The sequence below is a fragment of the Suncus etruscus genome, chromosome 14, assembly GCF_024139225.1.
Source record: "Suncus etruscus isolate mSunEtr1 chromosome 14, mSunEtr1.pri.cur, whole genome shotgun sequence".
In the NCBI taxonomy this organism is placed as follows: domain Eukaryota; kingdom Metazoa; phylum Chordata; class Mammalia; order Eulipotyphla; family Soricidae; genus Suncus; species Suncus etruscus.
The window spans coordinates 40,100,385-40,121,905 of record NC_064861.1 but is presented as its reverse complement, the minus strand read 5'-3'; the positions used below and the strand labels follow the sequence as shown (position 1 = coordinate 40,121,905).

Below are 21,521 nucleotides of genomic sequence, written 5' to 3'. Positions count from 1 at the left end.
TCCACAAGATAGGGGAAGTTTGAGACACAAAGTCAAATAGGTGTCCTGTCTTTCCACTCTTACCTTGGAGGAGCTTAAGAAAACCAGTTTCCTTTCATCTCTGAGGCCTGCTTAATAGTTAAGCCATTTTTTATCTATCTGAGATAAACCTGCTGCTAAACTGTTTATAAGTAAGTCAATATGTGTTGATAAGTAGATTTAATTAGGCTCCAATTAATTCTTTATCTTGGTATATGGAAGAAAGATGTGAGCCTAATAGGGATTTATTGGAACACTATTCTTGCTTTCAAAAGTCCTCTACTTTCTCCCCAAACCTAATGAATTGATCTCTTTCCTGTGTGGAAGGTATGGAGATAGTTTTCTTTTGAAACTTCCTGGTTCTGGTTACCTTTTGATTATTATAAGATTCTTTTCTCTCCTATTGATGCATGTTGACAAATGTGACTTTCACATACTAATTATCCTTTCTCCCCTCTAGACTCAGCGGTTTATCTCCATTTCTAGGGGAAACAGATGCGGAGACCATGAATTTCATTGTGAATTGTAACTGGGATTTTGATGCTGATACTTTTGAAGGGTTAACAGAGGAGGCCAAAGACTTTGTTTCTCGATTGCTAATCAAAGAGAAGAGGTACTTGTCTTTGTTTCCTGATTGCTGGTCAGAGAATGCTTGTCTCTTATGAGTCATTCAAATTGTGATCACCAGCTGGATGCTGTGAAAATTATACTCTAGCTAGTTAACAATTTTGCCCAGGAATTTTACTCTACTATTTCTTTTTTTTTTTTTTTTTTTTTTTTTGGTTTTTGGGCCACACCCGGTAACTCTCAGGGGTTACTCCTGGCTATGTGCTCAGAAGTTGCTCCTGGCTTGGGGGACCATATGGGACACTGGGGGATCGAACCTCGGTCCGTCCAAGGCTAGCGCAGGCAAGGCAGGCACCTTACCTTTAGCGCCACCGCCCGGCCCCTACTCTACTATTTCTTTGGAGTGAAAAAGGAGGCAAGAAAAGGGATAAAGTAATTAACAACTATGTATGTAAAATCTACATTGAGTTTTAGACAGAACCATAGTTACAAAGTTGCCCTATTTCCAAATTGTTGTTAGCTATAAATATATATGGAATATATATGGGAATAACTGCAAATGACCCTGGGTGAACCTCAACTCAAATCTGATTGCTAAAACAGCTTATTGTGGGTTTTGTTTCTTTTTTATTGTGAAGTTATGTGAAAGGAAAACTACTCCTAATTTAGATAAACAAGTTGACATTATTTTCTGGAAAGAGAAATGACTTTTAAAATCTTATGTTCTTTTACTCCTTATGAGCAATTCCAGGTACAGCTAGCCTCCATCTACCCCAAATCTACCCCAAATGCTACCCCAATGCTACCCCAAATCTCTGGCTCTTTCTGGGAGGTAGTGATTAATCACTGGAATATGTTCCCTAAGTAGAGGGCACAGAACATTTGCTGATGACATTCTTGTACTTTTAAGGAGGGGAATTTTAAACATGGGGAGCTCCCTTTTTAGTGTGGGGAATGAATCTACCTAAGTGATTGCAGGGTCCAGAAGCCCCCCAGGGGGGCCCGGCCAGCAGGAATTAGCTGGAAAGGCTTCTCAGACGACCGCACTTCTATTTTGCTGAGTAGAAGCACAACCACACTGTAAAAAATCTGAGAGAGGTTAATAATAAAGACCCAAGGCAGCGTCTCACTGTTCAAGGGTGTCTTTATTGGCTACAGTTCCTTCTTAAATAGTGAAGGAGAAGGGGGCAGTACAAAGGTGATGTCAGTCATACTTTTGGCGCGAAGGCTCATAAGGAAGTGGGCAGTGGGCTAGGGGCTGGATGACCTTCAAGCTATGATGAACGTGCTGTTTCCATGGAAATTTCTAGTGACCTTCCAGCTGCATTCCTAATTGCTTACTATCAGGAGGTGGTGCAAGATGTGCTTGCCTCAGTGATCATGAACAGACAATGTAGCATACACTTATTGATAACAGCCTAGTTCACTCCGGAATGTGGTCTTAAGGAGTGAGGCCTAGTTTCTGATAACTGTACCAGGCAGCTTTTACTCTCCTCCGGGCTTAGAGCTAAATTATGTCCTGCAGCTACACATTCTTTTCTCTTAGCTCAAAATTTTACAGCAAGACTGCATATAGCTTTTAGGTGAAAAGCTGGGCTATGGCAGAGAGAACAGCAAAATGTCCTCAAACAAGTCAGTTCCCAACATCTCCCCCTTTCTCTTCTAATAAAAGAAGGAAAGTCGTGAGCGGGTGGAAGAACCGTGTCTTAGGCATACAAGGTTTGACCAGGTCGGACACGGCCAAAGCCGCATTTAACAGGTGGCTACAAGCGCCGTGGGTGCGCGCAGAGATCCGAATTATGCGTTGTAGCCTTTTAGGGCCGTGCCCTAACTGGGACCTTGCTAATCCCGTCGTAGGTGTCTCCACAGCCGAGAGCACAAGTGCCGGAGCAAGCTCCGTCTGTTAGCTATGCGCTCTATCTCCTGGAAATTTAGTGGCTGGAAAGGCGGCTTGGTGACTAAAGCCAAGTTTTCACAGGAGTCACGCGGGGTTAGACGCTGGTAGTTAACCTGAATAGAGGTTTTTGCCTTTTCATCTACCTGGTTTTTAATAAAGGCAGTAATTTTGCGGAAAATCCATGGGCCAAGAGAAAAGAGCAGCATGAGGCTAATAAGAGGGCCCAAAATAGTGGACAAGATTGTGTGGAACCAAGGGGAAGAGAAAAACCAATCCTGGTACCAACCTTGTTCTTCATCGAAATGTTTTTCAAAATCTTTTATACCATCACCAATATGTTGAACGCTATCTCTAACTAAACCTGTTTTGTCTTTAAAAATACAACATTGTTCCTTAAGGGCTACACAGACTCCCCCTTTCTTCAAAAAAAAGGAAACCAAATTAAAGCATGGTGGTTTTGCTGCACTATCTTTGCTAGGGATTTAACAATGTGCTTTAAGTGTTGTAAACTTAGTTTAAGTTTGTAAACATTATTAACAACAGTTATACTTAAGGCATTGACAGATTTTAGAGTATGAACCAATGAATAAATTATTGTGCTTACAGCGGTAGCACCCAGGCCTATGATTAAGGCTAGGGTGAGAGCAGGTTTGACAGGTAAGTTAGGCATTAAAACAATGAAAACACAGTAGTTTTAGGACTGAAAAAACAAATGTGAAACAATGGGGGAGATAAACCAGTGAAACAGGCAAGAAACGTTAAATTGGGGGCAATTATGAACTAAAAGGAGGAATTAATGACAAGAATTTGATTACAATTTTCAATAGGGGGAATCATATTGGGTACCAAAAGGCAAAGTTCAAGTTTCACCACCTGTTTGAAGGTGATGCTGAAGTGAGGCTTGGGGCTGGACCGCAGAGCGAAGGGGTTAGAGACAGGCAGGAGGTTGCCAAAGCAGGCAGGGTCGGTGATGGTGGAGGCGTTGACCAGCTGTAGGATGAGGTTTGAGGTGGGTGAATAGCAGGTACCGAAGGCGTTTGCATCTGGGCGGAGGGCGGAAGCGTTGATCATGACAAGGATGAGCTGAGAAGAGGAGGGGGGTCCGGAAGACCGCGTGGGCTGGAAGGGTGGGGAAGCAGGCAGAGTCCTGAAGAGCTCAGGGCATGGGAGAGGTTGAGCTGACATAGCCAGTGTGTTCTGGGGAATGGGTGAATGGGCCAGGTTGTGGCAAAAATTGATTGGGGGTGGCTCACTTTTCCTCAGCACCCATGGCGAGGGCACAAAGGGCTACTTCCAGGATGGGTCAGGGGATGAGTGGGAGGGGGTTGGCTATGTATCCGGCACCATAAAAGGGGAAGGGAAGGAACCAGAGGTGTTGTCATCGTCTTGCAAGGGAGAGTCAAGTAGAGCAAACAAATTAATGAAGCCTTGGTGCGAAGGGGGTGGTTGGTGGCAGTGGGCATCAAGGACAGCCAGGCAGAGTACCAATTTCAGCATTTTCTTTAGGCAGAGTCAGTTAGAAACAGGTTCGCAGTAATGGCAGCTAGCAGGTGGGGTGGCAGGCTTTTTTGAAGTGAATGAGGACAGGACTGCAGGAAGCTGTAGGAGGTCTATAAGAAAACAACTTGGCAGGAGGTAAAATGATTATTTTTGAATGCCACAGGAATGCCTTCTGACTTTTGCCAGACTTTAGCACTTTTAAAAAATCTTATAATTAATGATAGCCAATTGTTCAAAAGCCTTTAAACTGAACTTAAATGATTTTTTTTTAAACTTCTTAGTTATTATTTTAAAGCTAGATGCTTCTTTTTCTAGCCACATTTGGCCTTATAGTATTGGCCTTAACTACACACAGCAGAAAAACTGGGGATTGCAAAGTCCAGAAATTCTCCAGGAAAAAGTTATTCCTGATGGCCATTTGAGAAATTTTTGGGGTTTACCATCCCCTACCTTTTTTGCCATGCTGATAGAACAAAGCTAGCTTAGCACAGAATTTTTTAGCAGGATTTCACAGTTTGTTAGATGACCAGACTAAGCCAGGTTAAAAAAAAATTAATTGAAATTTCAAAAATGGATAAGGCTTTAAAAATTGTATTTATATGAAATGCAAAAATAACAAATAGACAGACAGAACAAACACGAAACACAACATTGTGGCCACTTTCACGCATAACACACACACATGAACAGACAAGAGGACTTATTCAAAATTTGCATTGGAAAAATTGACAAGCGCTTTTAAATATTTAGCCGGCATGTTTGTAAAAAATTGTTAATGTAGCTGGAGTGGAACTGCTGAAAATAAATTTTAAGGTTTAGTTTTAACACAAAACATTTTTAAAACAATTTTAATTTGAAGTTTAAAACATGAAGTAAAATGTAAGCAGTTAAAAAATTTTGTTAAGTGAAATGGTTAGAGGAGCACTGTAGAAGAAGTTTTCACTCTGAAGTATGATAGTATGTGCTGAAAATGAACAGGTTTGTTATAAATTGGTTTTACAGTAGAACAGTAAGACAGCTGTAATAAAGTGTTAAAATTTTATGATTAAACACAAGAGCATGAACTATGATTATTAAAGGTATAAAAAACTGACTTTAAAAAACAACTGTTTTTACTTTGAAGACTTAAAGTGAATAATTTGTAAAAAATATTAGATACCAAATTGACAAAATGTTTAGACATTATAAAATATAGTTAAAGACATTTGATGCATTTACACACCTAGATCTTAAGACCAAAATTATTTTTAATACTTGTTAATTTGCTTATAAAATTTAGTTACTTTTATGATACTAATTAACAATATTATTTTAAAAAGGGCTAACCACAACATGAACAGAGACAACTTAAGATTAAACTTGGAAAATGCAAAATTATTTGTACTTACCTTTGAGTTTAAAATTAAGCTTGAAATTAAGAAAAGAAATAAAGCTACTTAAGGTTTAAGTTTATGAACAATAATTTATGAACAAATTTATTTAACTAGTTATTATATTGTTTTTTTTATTGAAATGGCTTTTATGCTACTATTTGAACTGCCTAACCACTTTTAAGGTTTAGATTATTTGGTTTAAGTTTTTCAAATGGCAATGCTATTTTGCTATATTTATATGCATTCAAAAGAGCTTAGGCTTAGCTTAGAGTTTTGGAATGTTTTTTTTTTTTTTTTTTTTTTTTTTTTGGTTTTTGGGTCACACCCGGCAGTGCTCAGGGGCTACTCCTGGCTGTCTGCTCAGAAATAGCTCCTGGCAGGCACAGGGGACCATATGGGACACCGGGATTCAAACCAACCACCTTTGGTCCTGGATCGGCTGCTTGCAAGGCAAACGCCACTGTGCTATCTCTCCGGGCCTGAGTTTTGGAATGTTTACACATTATTGTTAAGGAAAGCTGACCAACTTATTTTGCTCACTTGTATTATTTTAGTTCTTAAAAAATTAACTTTCTAAACATGTGCAGTAATTTTAACAAAGGAGTTTTGCTTTTTTTTCCCAATGCAGAGGTTCTTAAAAACAAAGTTAAAAATGTTACAAAATGTTATTTAACTATTAGATTTGAATGGCAAACATGGGAAGGAAAGAGCAATTAAAAAGACAAAATATAAGAAATATTTAAATGCAGATTAAGGAGCCTAAGCTACTAAAAAATGCCCATGACATGAACTATTTTACAAACTTCATATACTTTTAAGATTAAAAATAATTTTAAAAAAGACTTAAATTTTAATATTTGTGTGTTTGTTTAAGTTTTAAAGCACGAAAAGGTTTTTTGTTTACTGATAATTTGTTATTACAAGTAACAGAATTATGACCTTACTTTAAAATTTTTGAGAGGCATGAACAAGGGTGTTTATTGCTGTTATTTTCCTGTTGCTGTGACACTGACTTTGGAGAGTGACTCAGGCACAGAGCTGCTGACAAGCTAGGGTTTGGAAAATGTACACTGCGCCTTTAAAAGCTTAGAGGCCGAGCTTACAGCGCAGGGAAGAGAGAAAAAAAAAAAAACGGCGGGCTTTTTTTTTTTTTTTTTTTTTTTTTTTTTTTGCATTTTAGCTACATAGAAACTTAGTTTTAAAAACAGGTACGTCACCTTTGCGTAGGTTAAACTTATTATGACATTTTGTAACACATTTAAGACTTTTTAATTTTACCAACTGTGGCCTTTATACTTAGAAAAACATTTCAACTTAGGCATCCCAACTCAGGAAAAGGGAACAGTTGTAGCACCAGAGAGACAATTATAAAAGCCTGAGGGAAGATAGGCATTTGTATAGTAAGGGATGGGAGGTTTTCGCCCTGCTCGCTGAATTTTGCTGAAGCTGCCGCATGGCCAAGAGGGGGGGGGGGAGTAGCAAAAGTTTGTTGCCACGTGTGGAACCGGGTTTAAGCTGGGATTTGGAAAATGGGCGCTGTCCCTTTAAGGTGAAGCCAGCGATGAGCTCAGAGATTAGAATCTGTGCTTGCTTGCTGGAAGGAAAGATTTTACTGCGGAGAAAAAGTTAACTTTGCAAGAGTTCAGCTTTTCAGCGGGGGAGACAGCGCCGCCCCCAATAGATTTCAATCAGGAGAGCGTGTAAGGGGCTGGGGTCACACGGCTTGAAACAGCTGTGAGGCTTTTCCAATTAAAGGCTTTGTATTGTTGCAATTGCTGGTTAAGGAGGGGAGTTGGTGGAACAGGGACGGAGCTGAAGCTAGGGAAGTGAAGGGCTGTTTAGGATTTTGCACAGAGGGTGCAGCGGCAGAAGTAAAGATGAAGGGTCAGAAGAGGAAGGAAACTGAGAGACAGAGTTAGAGCGAGAGGGAGCCCAGGAACACTAGATTTTTGGCAAACATCATGAACAAATATTAAGAAATTACAAATATCTTTTTTGGTAACCTCTATATGTCTGGCTTTCAACTCAGACTGTATATATTTAATGAATTTAAGTTCAGTACTCAAAGAATTACCCATGGTAGCGTATCCTATGGGTTAAGCCCCAAAAGCCAATCAGGGGCGGCGATCGGAACGACTGGAAAAACTGCAGTTTAAATATTTGATTAAGGCTAACTCGTTTCAACGCTTACCCTGATGAGGTAATTTCCGCGATTTACGAAGGAGCTCTAGACTCGCCGACCTGTAGTCGTTCGGAGTGTGGCGGTGATCTTCGAGCCCCACGTTGGGCGCCAAAATGCAGGGTCCAGAAGCCCCCCAGGGGGGCCCGGCCAGCAGGAATTAGCTGGAAAGGCTTCTCAGACGACCGCACTTCTATTTTGCTGAGTAGAAGCACAACCACACTGTAAAAAATCTGAGAGAGGTTAATAATAAAGACCCAAGGCAGCGTCTCACTGTTCAAGGGTGTCTTTATTGGCTACAGTTCCTTCTTAAATAGTGAAGGAGAAGGGGGCAGTACAAAGGTGATGTCAGTCATACTTTTGGCGCGAAGGCTCATAAGGAAGTGGGCAGTGGGCTAGGGGCTGGATGACCTTCAAGCTATGATGAACGTGCTGTTTCCATGGAAATTTCTAGTGACCTTCCAGCTGCATTCCTAATTGCTTACTATCAGGAGGTGGTGCAAGATGTGCTTGCCTCAGTGATCATGAACAGACAATGTAGCATACACTTATTGATAACAGCCTAGTTCACTCCGGAATGTGGTCTTAAGGAGTGAGGCCTAGTTTCTGATAACTGTACCAGGCAGCTTTTACTCTCCTCCGGGCTTAGAGCTAAATTATGTCCTGCAGCTACACATTCTTTTCTCTTAGCTCAAAATTTTACAGCAAGACTGCATATAGCTTTTAGGTGAAAAGCTGGGCTATGGCAGAGAGAACAGCAAAATGTCCTCAAACAAGTCAGTTCCCAACAAGTGATTAATCTGTTCCACTGGCATTTTACCAACTGAACACATTTTTGGACAGCCGGAAAAGCCAACCTCTTCTAAGAGTCTCAACTAATGTTTGATTTCACAGCTGCAGAATGAGTGCCACACAGTGCCTGAAGCATGAGTGGCTGAATAATTTGCCTGCCAAAGCCTCAAAATCTAAAATTTGTCTCAAATCTCAATTATTACTTCAGAAATACATGGCTCAGAGGAAATGGAAGGTAATTGGTTTTGTTTTTTTTTTTTTCTTTTTTTTTTTTTTTTCTTCTTCTTGGTCTTCTTATCTTGGTATATGGGAGAAAGACGTGAGCCTAATCGGGAACTTTTCAGCAAAGGTGGCTTTTGTCTTCGTGACATATCTTTGGAAAGAATTGTGTCTAAAGTTTCCATTTCAATTTGATCCTAATCAAGAGATATTTAGGGAAAATATATCTTGTTTGTTTCAGGGCCATGCTCACCAATGCTCAGGGCTTACTCCTAGCTCTGTGCTCAAATTACTCTTGGAAGTGTCTATGGGGCCATATGGAGTTCTGTGAATTGAGATGAGTCTGGGTTAGCTTCATACAAGGCAAATGCCCTATACTTGACACTATCAAAGATAGGCACTACCTATCTTTAAAATAATTGTGGCCCTAAGAGTAGCTTTCTAATATTTTGATATTGACTTAAATATTCACTCACGGGACAAAAACCTTTTACCTAAAGAGGTTGTTTATAAGAGACTTGGATATGTACTTGTGCAGAAATTTTGCACATGTACAATAGTGTGAATGCTGTGTACATTGACACTTTCTATTTTATAATTTGGTTTCATTGAAAAAATGCTTTTATATTACAACAATTTAATTTAATGAGCCCCAAGTAATTCTTAAACCCAAATTTGAAAGGTATCATTTTAGATAGCATAACTCACTATAAGTTGTTCCAAACATGTCCCTGAATATTATGTGACTGTACCACTATAATCTTGCAGAATCTTTTTTCTGTCAACATATCAATTTGAATCACTTCTAGATAGTTAAACTTGATTGTGTTCTTTTATTGTTTCTTCTTAAAACAATGGTATTAAAATATACTGTTTCCCCTTCTTTTTTTCTCTTTATCTCAAGAAACATTTCTACGTGGTGACTGCTGCCAACAGATTAAGGAAATTTCCAACTTCTCCCTAATATTCAACACTGCTGTTCATAGATTTAGAAATTACTGAGACCAGTAGTGAAGAGATGACTTGTGTCTTATAATGTTATCTTCTGCTAATATTGATTGCAATTATTTTACAAACTGTTATGGCTGTTGCTCTCTTTTGAATGAAAAAAAAAAAACAGTTGCAGAGAAAGTAACATGATTTATTTCCTACCTTATAAGTTTTAAATACTGTATTTAATTTTAAAGTATACCACTTTCAGTGATATGTATAGGCATACCCTATGTAGACAGGAAGACCTTTCCTTTGCATACATCACATTTAAATTCTAAATTTATGCTGATTAAATACCTCAGTAGATAAAGGGGTATAATTTGGTTTGCTCAAGTGTGTGTTAGCATTTTTGTACCACCCTACTCAAATGTAAAGCAATGTAAATTTAAGCAACCTTCAAACTTGTATTCTTGTGCACCCATTCAAGAATCTAACTTGCTTTATTTAAACTCTATTTGCTCTCTCCCTTCTCTGACTTTTATCTTGTCCTGCCATTGGTGGCTTCCCAACTCACATTCCCTCTTCAGTAATGAATCCATGGTTTAGAAAATCTGGAATGCAATATGTGAAAGGTATGAATGTAGTCAAATTTACTTTTCTGAGAGAAAACATGGAAATGATACATTATGAGACAATAAAGGAGAACTGTTCTACTACTTTATTAAGGATATTCTACTTTCAAATTTTAATTGACTTTTAAAATGATTAGTAAAGAATGCTTTATTATGTAAAATCCTTCATGAAAACACTAATTCGAAAAACTCCTGTGTTTACTGCTCTTGTGTTCATCGCAGTAGGATTCATGATACCAGAATATAGAATTAATTCTAATGCCTGATACACTGATACACAGATTAGCTGAAAAACTGGTGTGTACTCACTCAATGGAACACTATCATGCTGTTAAAAAGATAAAATCTATTAAAAGATGAAAAATAAAAATGGACGGATCTTGAGTAATTATGCTAAGTAAAATATGTAGGAATGTGAGGGCCAGCGAGTACAGGAGAAATGTTGCTTCCTTTGCACATAGCAGACCCCAATTAGACCACATAGGTTACCCTGAAGCACCACCCAACATGAACACAGTACACAGAGCTAGGAGTAAACACTGAGCATTGCCAGGTGTGGTTCAATGACATTATCCCTCAAATATGTAAGGAAATGAAAAAGAACTGCTAAAGATGGAACTCAGATCAGAAGCATGCAAGGCAAATGCCCTACTTACTGCTCTGGCCCAAGATCAAGTTTTAATTTCGATTATAATTAAAATTTATATAATCAATAAAATTAAAACTGTTAATTTCGTTTGTTTTTCTTGTCAGTGTATTACTTCAAGTCAAGTACTGTATCGCTGAGCCATGTTCCAGACTCTTTTAGTTTTGTTTTTTTTTTTTGGGGGGGGTCCACACCCAGCAGCACTCAGGGGTTACTCCTGGCTCTACACTCAGAAATCACTCCTGGCAGGCTCAGGGGACCATATGGGATGCCAGGATTCAAACCACCATCCTTCTGCATGCAAGGCAAACACCCTACCTTCATGCTATCTCTCTGGCCCCCTAACTTTTTTTAAAAAGTTATGCAATAATTTCAAAATTTCTTAGGATTTTTACTTCAGAATAGTCTTTTCTATTTTTTAAGCAGAGGACAGGACAGAGAGACAATGAAGAGACTAATCCTGTGCATATTTTAAGTGCTAATATTTTCTTGTAAAATGAACCCTTGTCAAGAATCTAAGATTTAAGTGATAGCCAAGGACTGCTTTGAAATGGCTAGTTAATGATTGCCCATTATCAAAAATGGTTGCTAGAAATCTTCTTTTTCATGGAAGTAGTGATTTGGTAAAATGCTTTGTTTTTCAGCATCAATTGACTCCCTGAAAAGTGCTTTTAGAACAGTCTCCAGAAATCATCTTTAAGTAGTGATTCTTGAGGAATATTGTGAATTTTTGTTATATGATCAGGATATTTCTGATAATCCATATACATGTTCAAAAATTATAAAATATCCTGGAGAAATTAATTTTCATAATTTTATTAAAATATAATGTATATAAAGTTTACTATGTAGTTAGCATTTAAATTATGATATTGATTTCCAGCATCCTATATCCCCTGCACCACTGAGCACCATCAGGGGTCACTACATTTAATAAAAATAAAAAATAGGGAGTAGAAAATAATGCCACTGATACCTCCCAGGTAGTTCAGTCCAGGCTGATACCCAATCAATGCATAGGGTGCTTGACTTGTATGTACACAGTCAAGCCTGGTTTAATTCCTGCAGCATATATTGTTTCCATGCCTTACCAAAAAGTGATTCGTGAACACAGATCCAGGAGTAATCTGCAAGCACAGCACTGTGGCTTCAAAACCAAAATCCCTAGAAATTCAGTAATAAGGTTGCCTTAATTATAATTAAGTGCTTAAAAGACGTAGTTTCTATATTAACAATGTAAAATTGGAAAGAATCTTTCTCCATATTTTACAGTTTGTTTAGGCCAGACCCATAAATGAGAAGTGAATTGTAGCCTCACTTCAGTTAATTTTATGAAGCTTTAATTTTCTGCATATTTTTGCTTCTCTACTTTGTTTGAGTATATACTTAGCTCAAATTTTTTTATGTGTAACTGTGCTGACATCAATTACTTCTAATGAAATTTTTCCATTTAAATGAACAGTCACTGGAGACAGCTGGGCAGAGAAAATATAGAGTCAGACCCCATTTCTTCCTCATGTCAGATTGGCAAGGGGGTCAGAAAAATAGAATTCACCTTTTTTTTCTTACAATTTTAATTTTAGTACATTATTTAAAATATTGTTAATTACACTTTTTATGTATACTCTGGTCATCAACAGAGAGCCTGTTTCTACCAGTATTCCAAGGACCCCTCTAATGACCCTGTTGTCATACACCTGATGAATCACTTTTTTACTTTCAGTTTTCTGCAATAATTAGCACAAGTACCCTTAATTATGTCAACCCTGACCCTCAGGCGAATTTTTATAAAACTCTGGATAATAAAAGTGGCAGGGAGCATGGCAGAGAGATAAAAGTTTGGCTGGCTCAGTAAGTTCCAAGAGGCTACAGCTCAACATCCCCTGATCAAAATACACATTCTCTCATGATTCTGGTTTCTTTTGCATCACTCCTTTCTGCTGGCTTGTCCATTCCAAGGTCAGCACAAAAGTGAGCATGGTGAATACCATAAACTGCAGGAGGCAGCTGTCAACTCCTGGGAAACCAGCCAACCAGTGAGCCCCAGAATTACTCCCACATTTCTTCCCTGCCTATTTAGCTCATTTCTGTACATAAAACCTTCAGTTCCTGTGATTTTGGCCATCTTTTATTCCCTTACTATGTTCCTTGATTGTTTTGGTTTGGGGATGACAGTGAGCCATGCTCAGGGCTTATTTTTGGCTCTGTGTTCATTGATCACTTTGGCACGGCTTGTGACCATATGTGATACTAGGGATTGATGAAAAGCTACTGTGTGGCCATGTGGTTCAGAAGATGTGGAGCTGGGCTTGGTGAAATGGGAGAGGTTGGGTATGTAGACTGCTGAAGTCTCCAATTTTTTCTCTTAAGGAACATAATCTCTGCAGAGACACCTGGCAAAAACTCCAGGTATGACAGTTTGGGAGCTGAAAACTCTGGTGTAAAGACCCAAAAATGTAACATAAGCGTGAGAGAAAGAGGGAGAGAGGTAGAGGAGGGTAGAGTAGAAGAGGGAATGGGAGGAGAGAAGAGAGAGAAGGGAAGGGAGAGAAGAGGAATGGAGAAGAGGGGAGAGGAAAGAGGGAAGAGGAGGGGAAAGGACAGGAGGAGAGGAAAGAGGAAGGGGAGGGCAAACAAGAGGGAGGAGAGGGGGTGGGGAAGGACAAAGAAAGGGAGGAGAGGGAAAGAGAGGAAAAATTGTTGCCTTTTATTTAATGCATTACCTGAGGTTTTCCCAGGGGAGAGAGAGCAATCGAGATATCTTTGTCTCTATTGAGAGAGTAGGGCAAGCAGGCATGTACTTTGGGGTAGAACAGTTACATCTCATGCAGAGGGAAAGAGAAAGAGAAAGCATTAAACGGTGTATCAGAGTGGTGCTGATTGTACTGTGTATTAGGCCCGTTCTGTCTGGGGACTGTTACAGGGGCGTGTCCTAGTCCATTGGACATTACAGGGGATGTCATCACCCCTTAGAGATGCGTTACCATTTATACAGTAGTCCCCCTTAAAGATACACTAACACTCTGGGGTCAAAGTGTTTTATAAACAACTTTGTAAACCACGATGTAATACATTTTTTTAAAAGACACATCATCATAAGCCTATGCCAAATAGTAATTACGTTCCAAGAATAAATTCAATGTTTATTGTAATTATTGGCAAAACATACACAATTGTGAAACTATAATTAATCTTTATAGAAGGAAGGAGCACATAACAATCTTCTGTGGAAAATTTTTTGTCTGTACTCTTATGAACCCTACTATTAGACACAAAGTTAAGCCAAATTTTTAGTGAGGTAAAACAAGTACACTACAAGAATGTGGATCTTCTTTCAGATGAAAAGCTGTCTACTATCTCCAATGGTTTAATTTTCTCTTTCCCAATTCTTCATTGAAATTTTTCGTAACACATTTTTCTTAAGTTTCAGGAACATGTGCTTCTTTATTCAGACTCAAATGACCTTCTAAGTTTAGAAAGACTTCATCAATCCCATAGAAATACCTTATGAAGATTTTTTAAAAAGAATATTCATATTGTTTTCCAGAAAGACTGGACGAGACAGCATTCCACCAGTAGTGAGAGTTATAGTCTGTATTTCTTCCTTGAGAAAATGTCTGTTCATTTCTTCTCTTTATTTTTAATTGGGTTAGATGTTTTGTCTTGTTTAGTTCTGTCAGCACCTTGTATATTTTATATATTTGCCCCATATCTGATGGGAATAGGGTAAATCTTTTCTCCTATACTGTGGATGGCCTTTGCATTCTCATCACCATGTACTTTGAGGTGCAGAAGCTTCTGAGTTTAATAGTCTCATCTGTTTATCTCTGCTTCCACTGGTTGCAAAGAGGTGATTCCTCTTTGAATATGTCTTTAATCTTAATGTGATAGAATGTTTTGTCTACATTTTATTTTATATACCTTTAGCTTCAAGTCCAATATCAAGGACTTTATTTTCATTTGACCTTTGAGCCTGGTGTTTGATAGAGGCCTGAGTTTGCTTTTTTTTGCATGTGAACAACTAGTTGTTCTAAAAACTCTTGTTGAAGAGAATTTCCTTGCTCCATTTTATATTTTTACCTCTTTATCAAAGATTAGTTGATCATATGTCTGGGCGCCATTCTTTGAATACACAAGTCTATTCTATTGATCTTTAGGTATTTCCTTATTCCAATACCATGCTGTTTTAAAGACTACAAGAAAGGGATGCCTCTCATCTTCTTTTTCCTGAGGGTTGCTTTAGCTATTTGTGAATGTTTATTACTTTAAATAAATTTCAGTAGTGTTTGATCCTCTTCTTTGAGGAATGTCCTGGGTATATTTTAAAAAATTGCATTCAACTTGTACAATGCTTTGGGGAGTGTTGCCAATTAAATTATGTTAAACCTCTCACTCCATGAACAAGATATATATATATCCATTCCCTTGTGTCCACCTCACACCACAGAGAATGGCACACATCACAAAGAATCAGAATAAACAGTGTTGGCGGGGATGTGGAGAGAAAGGAACTCTTATCCACTGCTGGTGGGAATGCCGTCTAGTTCAACCTTTATGGAAAGAGTTAGAGTTTTAAGGTAGTTTTTATTTATCTCTGGGTATTTCTCTGTAATGATGTCCTCAATTGTTGATTCTTCCTTGGAATCACAGACCAAAGTGGTGTCTCAGAAACAACACCCTCCCTCTTAACTATTTCTAAAACATAAAAGGGACACGTGTATCTCCTTTGAACATCTCAGATGTATTCCCTTAACATCTATAACTCTTTTTGAATATTCTCATACAGTGACAATTTTGTCCACTGGTTTTGTTATTTGATTGTTTGCTTTTCCCCCTATGAGATCTGTTTTATAAGCAATACTGGTAGAAGAGTATCTTTGTATAGAATGCATGTTTGAACCAAGTTACGGGGAATGTTGGACTCTATTCGTCAGCCCCCAGATGCACCAACAATATCTTGTGGCATTGTTTCTATTTTGCATAAGCACATTAAAATGGGAAAATAATACATATGCAAACAAGTTCTTATCTAATAGAGATGGGAACACAAATTTGGTAATGCAGTTATGCCTTATACCCTGAACATTGGCATAATGATTTGGCTTAGGCCTCAGAAGAATGGGCATCGCCCATACACACCTGAACAATAGATACCATCTATGGAAACAACCACAATTGTCTATAACATTACCAGGATCCAAACCTCTACCAGGAAAGACCTACTACTGCTCTGACATTGACTTACTCCAAAGAGTGCTTTCAATACCCAGACGACTCAGTAACAGCCTGCTTGCAGGGCAGATCGCTCCGCATCAGCCTGACTTCGATGAAAGAAATGCATAGAATCCAGAATCTTTAAATACAGGAACCTGATACCAACAACAGATAAGTGTGAAAAGTTACACCGGGATGACGGACAATGACTCAGGTTAAACAGACTGGTATGCCTGGAGCCCAAAGTTGGTCTTATGCCAATAAACCTCGTGGGTGAGGCCTTCTTGTAATCAGGCCAAGGATTTTTTTCTGTTTTCCCCATATTTTTCTGGGCCTATGCAAACAACGGCGATTGCCACTGTCACACTTTTACTATTTTTTCTTTAACCCTTATTCTTTAAGAAAAAAAAAAAAACAATTTACTGAACTTAAAAATAAATAACTGTAGTAGAATGCCTGTTTCGAATACAGGCAGGGGACGGGAGAGGGGGCATTGGGAGGGGGAATGTTCCACTGGTGAAGGGGGGTGTTCTGTTTGTGACTGTAACCCAGGGGTCCTCAAACTTTTTAAACAGGGGGCCAGTTCACTGTCCCTCAGACCATTGGAGGGTTTGACTATAGTAAAAACAAAACTTATGAACGAATTCTTATGCACACTGCATATATCTTATTTTGCAATGAAGAAACAAAACAGATACAAATACAATATGTGGCCCACGGGCCATAGTTTGAGGACCACTGCTGTAACCAACTATAATCATGTTACTTAAATAAAAATATAAAAAATTAAATAAAAAATTAAAATTAAAATAAACAAATTACCAACAATGGAAAATACTCAAAGAATGTGAACAGATGAAAATAGAAGTCTTTGATATATTCAACAGAAACAACATAAGAATCATTGAAGTCCAAGAGAGACCCATGAAGAAAATTCCCAGAAAAATCAAAAGTCAAGGACATCATTACAGAGAAACTCCTAGAGCTAAAGACTGCATGCAATCAATTCAATAGAAGTCTTTGATATATTCAACAGGAACAACATAAGAATCATTGAAGTCCAAGAGAACACATGAAGAAAATTCCCAGAAAAATCAAAAGTCAAGGACATCATTACAGAGAAACTCCTAGGGCTAAAGACTACATGCAATCAATTCTGCATGCCTAACGAGGACCAGCTAAAAGAGACCCAAAGAAAAGCACTCCAAGACACATCTTGTCACAATGACAAATCCCTCAGATAGGGATAGAATATAGAAAGCAGCAAGATTAAAAAGGAAAATTACATTCAAAGGAGCATCCTTAAGATTTACAGCAGACCTCTCACAAGAAACTCTCAAAGCCAGAAGGCAGTGGTAAAATATAGTCACAAAATTCAATGAAATGAATGCTTCGCCTGGAATACCGCACCCAGGCAGACTCACTTTCAGGTTTGAAGTAAGTATACAAAGTTTCACGGGCAAAAAGCAGTTCAGAAACATTACAGACTCAAAACCAGCCTTAAAGATAATTTGAAAGGTCTACTTTAAGACAATACAGGATGAAAAACACACAAACTTCTACACAAAGATGACTCTAAATCCCATGACAATTATCTCTCTCAATGTCAGTGCGTGAAATGCAGCAGTTAAGAGATGGGCCCGGAGAGATAGCACAGCGGCGTTTGCCTTGCAAGCAGCCAATCCAGCACCTAAGGTGGTTGGTTCGAATCCCAGTGTCCCATATGGTCCCCCGTGCCTGTCAGGAGCTATTTCTGAGCAGACAGCCAGGAGTAACCCCTGAGCACCGCCGGGTGTGACCCAAAAACCAAAATAAATAAATAAATAAATAAAACCAAAAAAACAAACAAACAAAAAAAAAAACAAAAAAAGAGACATAGAGTGGCAAAATGGATCAAAAAGCTGAATACAGGGCTGGCGTGATAGTGCAGCAGTAGTGTATGACTCACATGTGGCTGACCCAGGATGGACTTGGGTTCTATTCTCAGTGTACCATATGGCCCAAATGCCAGGAGCAATTTTTGAGTGCATAGTCAGGAGTGACCCCTGAGCATGACTGGGTGTGAACCAAAAAAAGAAAAGCTGAATCCAACATTCTGATGCCTAAAAGAAACACATCCAAATAGTCAGAACAAACACAGACTCAAAATCAAAGGTTGGAGAAAAATCCAAGCAAACAACTGCCTTAAAAAAACTGGATTAGCCATCTTAATATCTGATGACATAAACTTTAGACTCAGGAAAGCTATAAGGGACAAAGATGAGCATTTCCTAATATTCAAGGGGTATGTACAACTGGAAATCACACTCCTAAAAATATACACACAATGACAGACCAGCAAATATTTAATACAATTGTTGACAAATCTGAATGAATACATCAATAGTAACACAATAATAATGAAAGACCTCAACATCGCCCTGTCACCTCTTGATAGTTCAATCAGACTTAAACCCAACAGAGATAGAATATACTAGCTCTGAAAAGAGATAAGGAAAAAGTGGACTAGTAGATATATATATATAAAGGGCACTACACCCACAGAAAACTGGATACACATTCTTCTCCAATGCACATGGGTCATTCTCTAGGATCGACCACATTCTGGCCCATAGAACACACCTCCATAAAATCAAGAGGAATGAAATTGTGCAGACTACCCTCTCAGATCACAAGGCACTGAAATTAGAAGTGAACTTCAAAAGGACACAGAAGAAAAACTTTAACCCCTGAAAATTAAACAGCTCACTACTGAACAACCAGTGGATCAAAGCGGAAATAAAAACATTTCCAGAAACAAATGCCAATGAAGACACAAATTATCAGAACTTATGGAATATGGCAAAAGGGGTACTAAGAGAAAAATTTATAGCTTTGCAAGCAGCCATCAGGAAGAAAGAAGGGACTTACATAAATAGCTTAAAGACACAGCTTATAAAATTAGAAAACGTTCAGCAAAATGAACCCAAAATAAGTAGGCAGAAGGAAATAACAAAGCTTAGGGCAGAATTTAATGAAGTGGTAACCCCTCAAAAAAAAAAATCCGAAAGATCAACAAAAGCAAAAGTTAGTTCTTTAAAAAAATAAACAAAATTGATAAACCACTAGCAAAACTCACAGAGAGAACTTAATAAACCAAATTAGAAATGAAAAGGGGGAGATCCCTACAAATACAGAGATCCATAGGGTAATCAGAGACTACTACTAGAAACTCTATGCCAGGAAACATGAGAAACTGGAAGAAATGAGGAAAAAAAGAAAAGACATTATTGCAATAATGCTGAGACAATAGAGATGAGAGCCAGAAGGACCAGCTCACAAAATGAAGCTCACCACAAAGAGTGGTGAATGCAGTTAGAGAAATAACTACACTAAGAACTACCATGACAATGTTAATTAGAGAAGTGGAATGCCTGTCTTGAATACAGGCAGGGGGTGGGGGAAGAGGTGTTGGGGGCATTGATTATGGAAATTTGCACTGCTGAAGGAGGATGTTTTTTCTATGACTGAAATTCAACTACAAACATGATTGTAATAATGATGCTTAAATAAAGATTTAAAAACAATAATTTTCAAGTCTAAAATACTAAGTAATACAGTAATGAACACTGTAAAAGGAGTCTATACCATGAATTATAGTCTAATGAGTCTTGAGCACCCAAATTCCTTTCCTGAAGCCAAACTGAAATTGTGGGCATTATAACATAATAGTAAACTAGTTTGAATTGAAAATAAATTACAGGGGTCGGAGAGATAGCACAGCAGCATTTGCCTTGCAAGCAGCCGATCCAAGACCTAAGGTGGTTGGTTCGAATCCCGGCATCCCATATGGTCCCCTGTGCCTGCAGCCTGCCAGGAGCTATTTCTGAGAAGATAGCCAGGAGTAACCCCTGAGCACTGCCAGGTGTGACCCAAAAACAAAAACAAAACAAAACAAAAAAGAAAGAAAGAAAAGAAATTACAAAAACATACTGAATGAATGAGCACTGTAGAAAGTCTATAGCATGCTATAGCATGCAGTTGCCTTTTCCAATAATGTCTGTGGACATAAACATTAGATCATATTAGGACATAATCAAATAGAAAATAGACTATTTGTCAATAATGGGCACTATATCTGGAGTCTAATATAGCTCTGTAATGCAAAGTTAGATCTAACCTGTATATCCAAGAACCACTGTGAACAAAAATATTAAAAAGTTTTTATAGACATATTAAAATTAAGATACTACAATGTTCTTGTATTGAGAACTGTAGTGGAAGTTCATGGCTTCCAAACACATTCTCTGCCTGTTTCTGTGGTTAAAAGCATTAGAAAATTATTATAGACACTATAAAGAGCAGTTATTTGAAAAGCTTCTCATTCTAAACAGCTGTAATCATTGATACAGGTCTCTTTGAAGTATAAAAGAGAATATAAGCTGCTGAAATCTCACAGATGAGGTGATTTCTGAAACTTCTTGATTGTCAAATTTAAACCAACATTGTCTTGCTGCAATTTTACAATAGGTTGTATAATTATCCCTTTCTTTTTCACCATAATGATTCAAAACAGAGAATAAATTGTTTTCTTCAGAATACAATGTCCTTAGAATTCATTGCATACTGTGACAAGTCAAGTTTTAATAAAGTCAAATTTCAATAAATTTTAATGAAACCGTTGTGAGATACAAAGTCCTTCAAAATTGGGTTTCAGACATACAACGAATCAGGGTCAATCCCATTTCCAGTGTTGAACTCCCTCCAACAATATTCTCCAGGTGCATCCCATACCACCATTCTTATCACCCAGCCTGCTGGTATAACAGATCTATTTTAAGTTTATATATTTAAAGTATATATATATACTATATATATACTACATCTTCATCTTCATGATCCACTCATCTGGTTTAGGACACTTAGCTATGGTACTGAGTGCTGCAATGAATAACGGTATGCATACATCCTTTTGGATGAATGTTTTTCTGTCTTGGGGAAAGATACCCCAGAGAGGACTTGCTGGGTCCTCTGACAGCTCAATTTTGAGTTTATTCAGAACCCTCCATACTGTTTTAATAGTGTTAGACAAGGCAGCATTCCCCCCAGTAGTCGGTGAGAGTTCCTTTCTCACCACATACCCAACAGAGATTGTTCCCATTATTTTTGAGATGTGCCATACTCACTGGTGTAAGATGATATCTCATTGTTGTCTTGATTTGGATTTATTTTTTTTTCTTTTCGGCCACACCCATTTGATGCTCAGGGGTTACTCCTGGCTAAGCGCTCAGAAATTGCCACTGGCTTGGGGGGACCATATGGGAGGCGGGATATCGAACCGTGGTCCTTCCTTGGCTGGCGCTTGCAAGGCAGGCACCTTACCTCTAGCGCAACCTCACCAGCTCCAGAGTATGATATTTTTGATGAACACTGTTGTAAAGATGTTCAGTAAAATTCTAGCAAATAGAGTCCTACAGCTTATCAAGAAGGTTATACACCATGACCAAGTAGGATTCATTCCAGGGATGCAAGAACAGTTTAATATATGTATGTCAATCAATATAAGAAAAAT

At 38.2% G+C, this 21,521-nt stretch overlaps 2 protein-coding genes across 2 annotated transcripts in view; one reads left to right on the top strand and one right to left on the bottom strand.

The window, feature by feature from the left end:
• Nucleotides 1-9,517, top strand: part of MYLK3 (myosin light chain kinase 3) — a 55,477-nt gene extending 45,960 nt beyond the window's left edge. Inside the window, exons 11-13 of the mRNA XM_049787394.1 lie at nt 479-631; nt 8,429-8,561; nt 9,450-9,517. Coding sequence (XP_049643351.1) covers nt 479-631; nt 8,429-8,561; nt 9,450-9,509 — 346 coding nt within the window. The 3' untranslated portion in view covers nt 9,510-9,517. The remainder of the gene's footprint in view (nt 1-478; nt 632-8,428; nt 8,562-9,449) is intronic.
• GPT2 (glutamic--pyruvic transaminase 2) overlaps nt 1-21,521 on the bottom strand; it is a 690,974-nt gene that overhangs the window by 264,688 nt on the left and 404,765 nt on the right. The gene's annotated exons all lie outside the window — the stretch shown is intronic.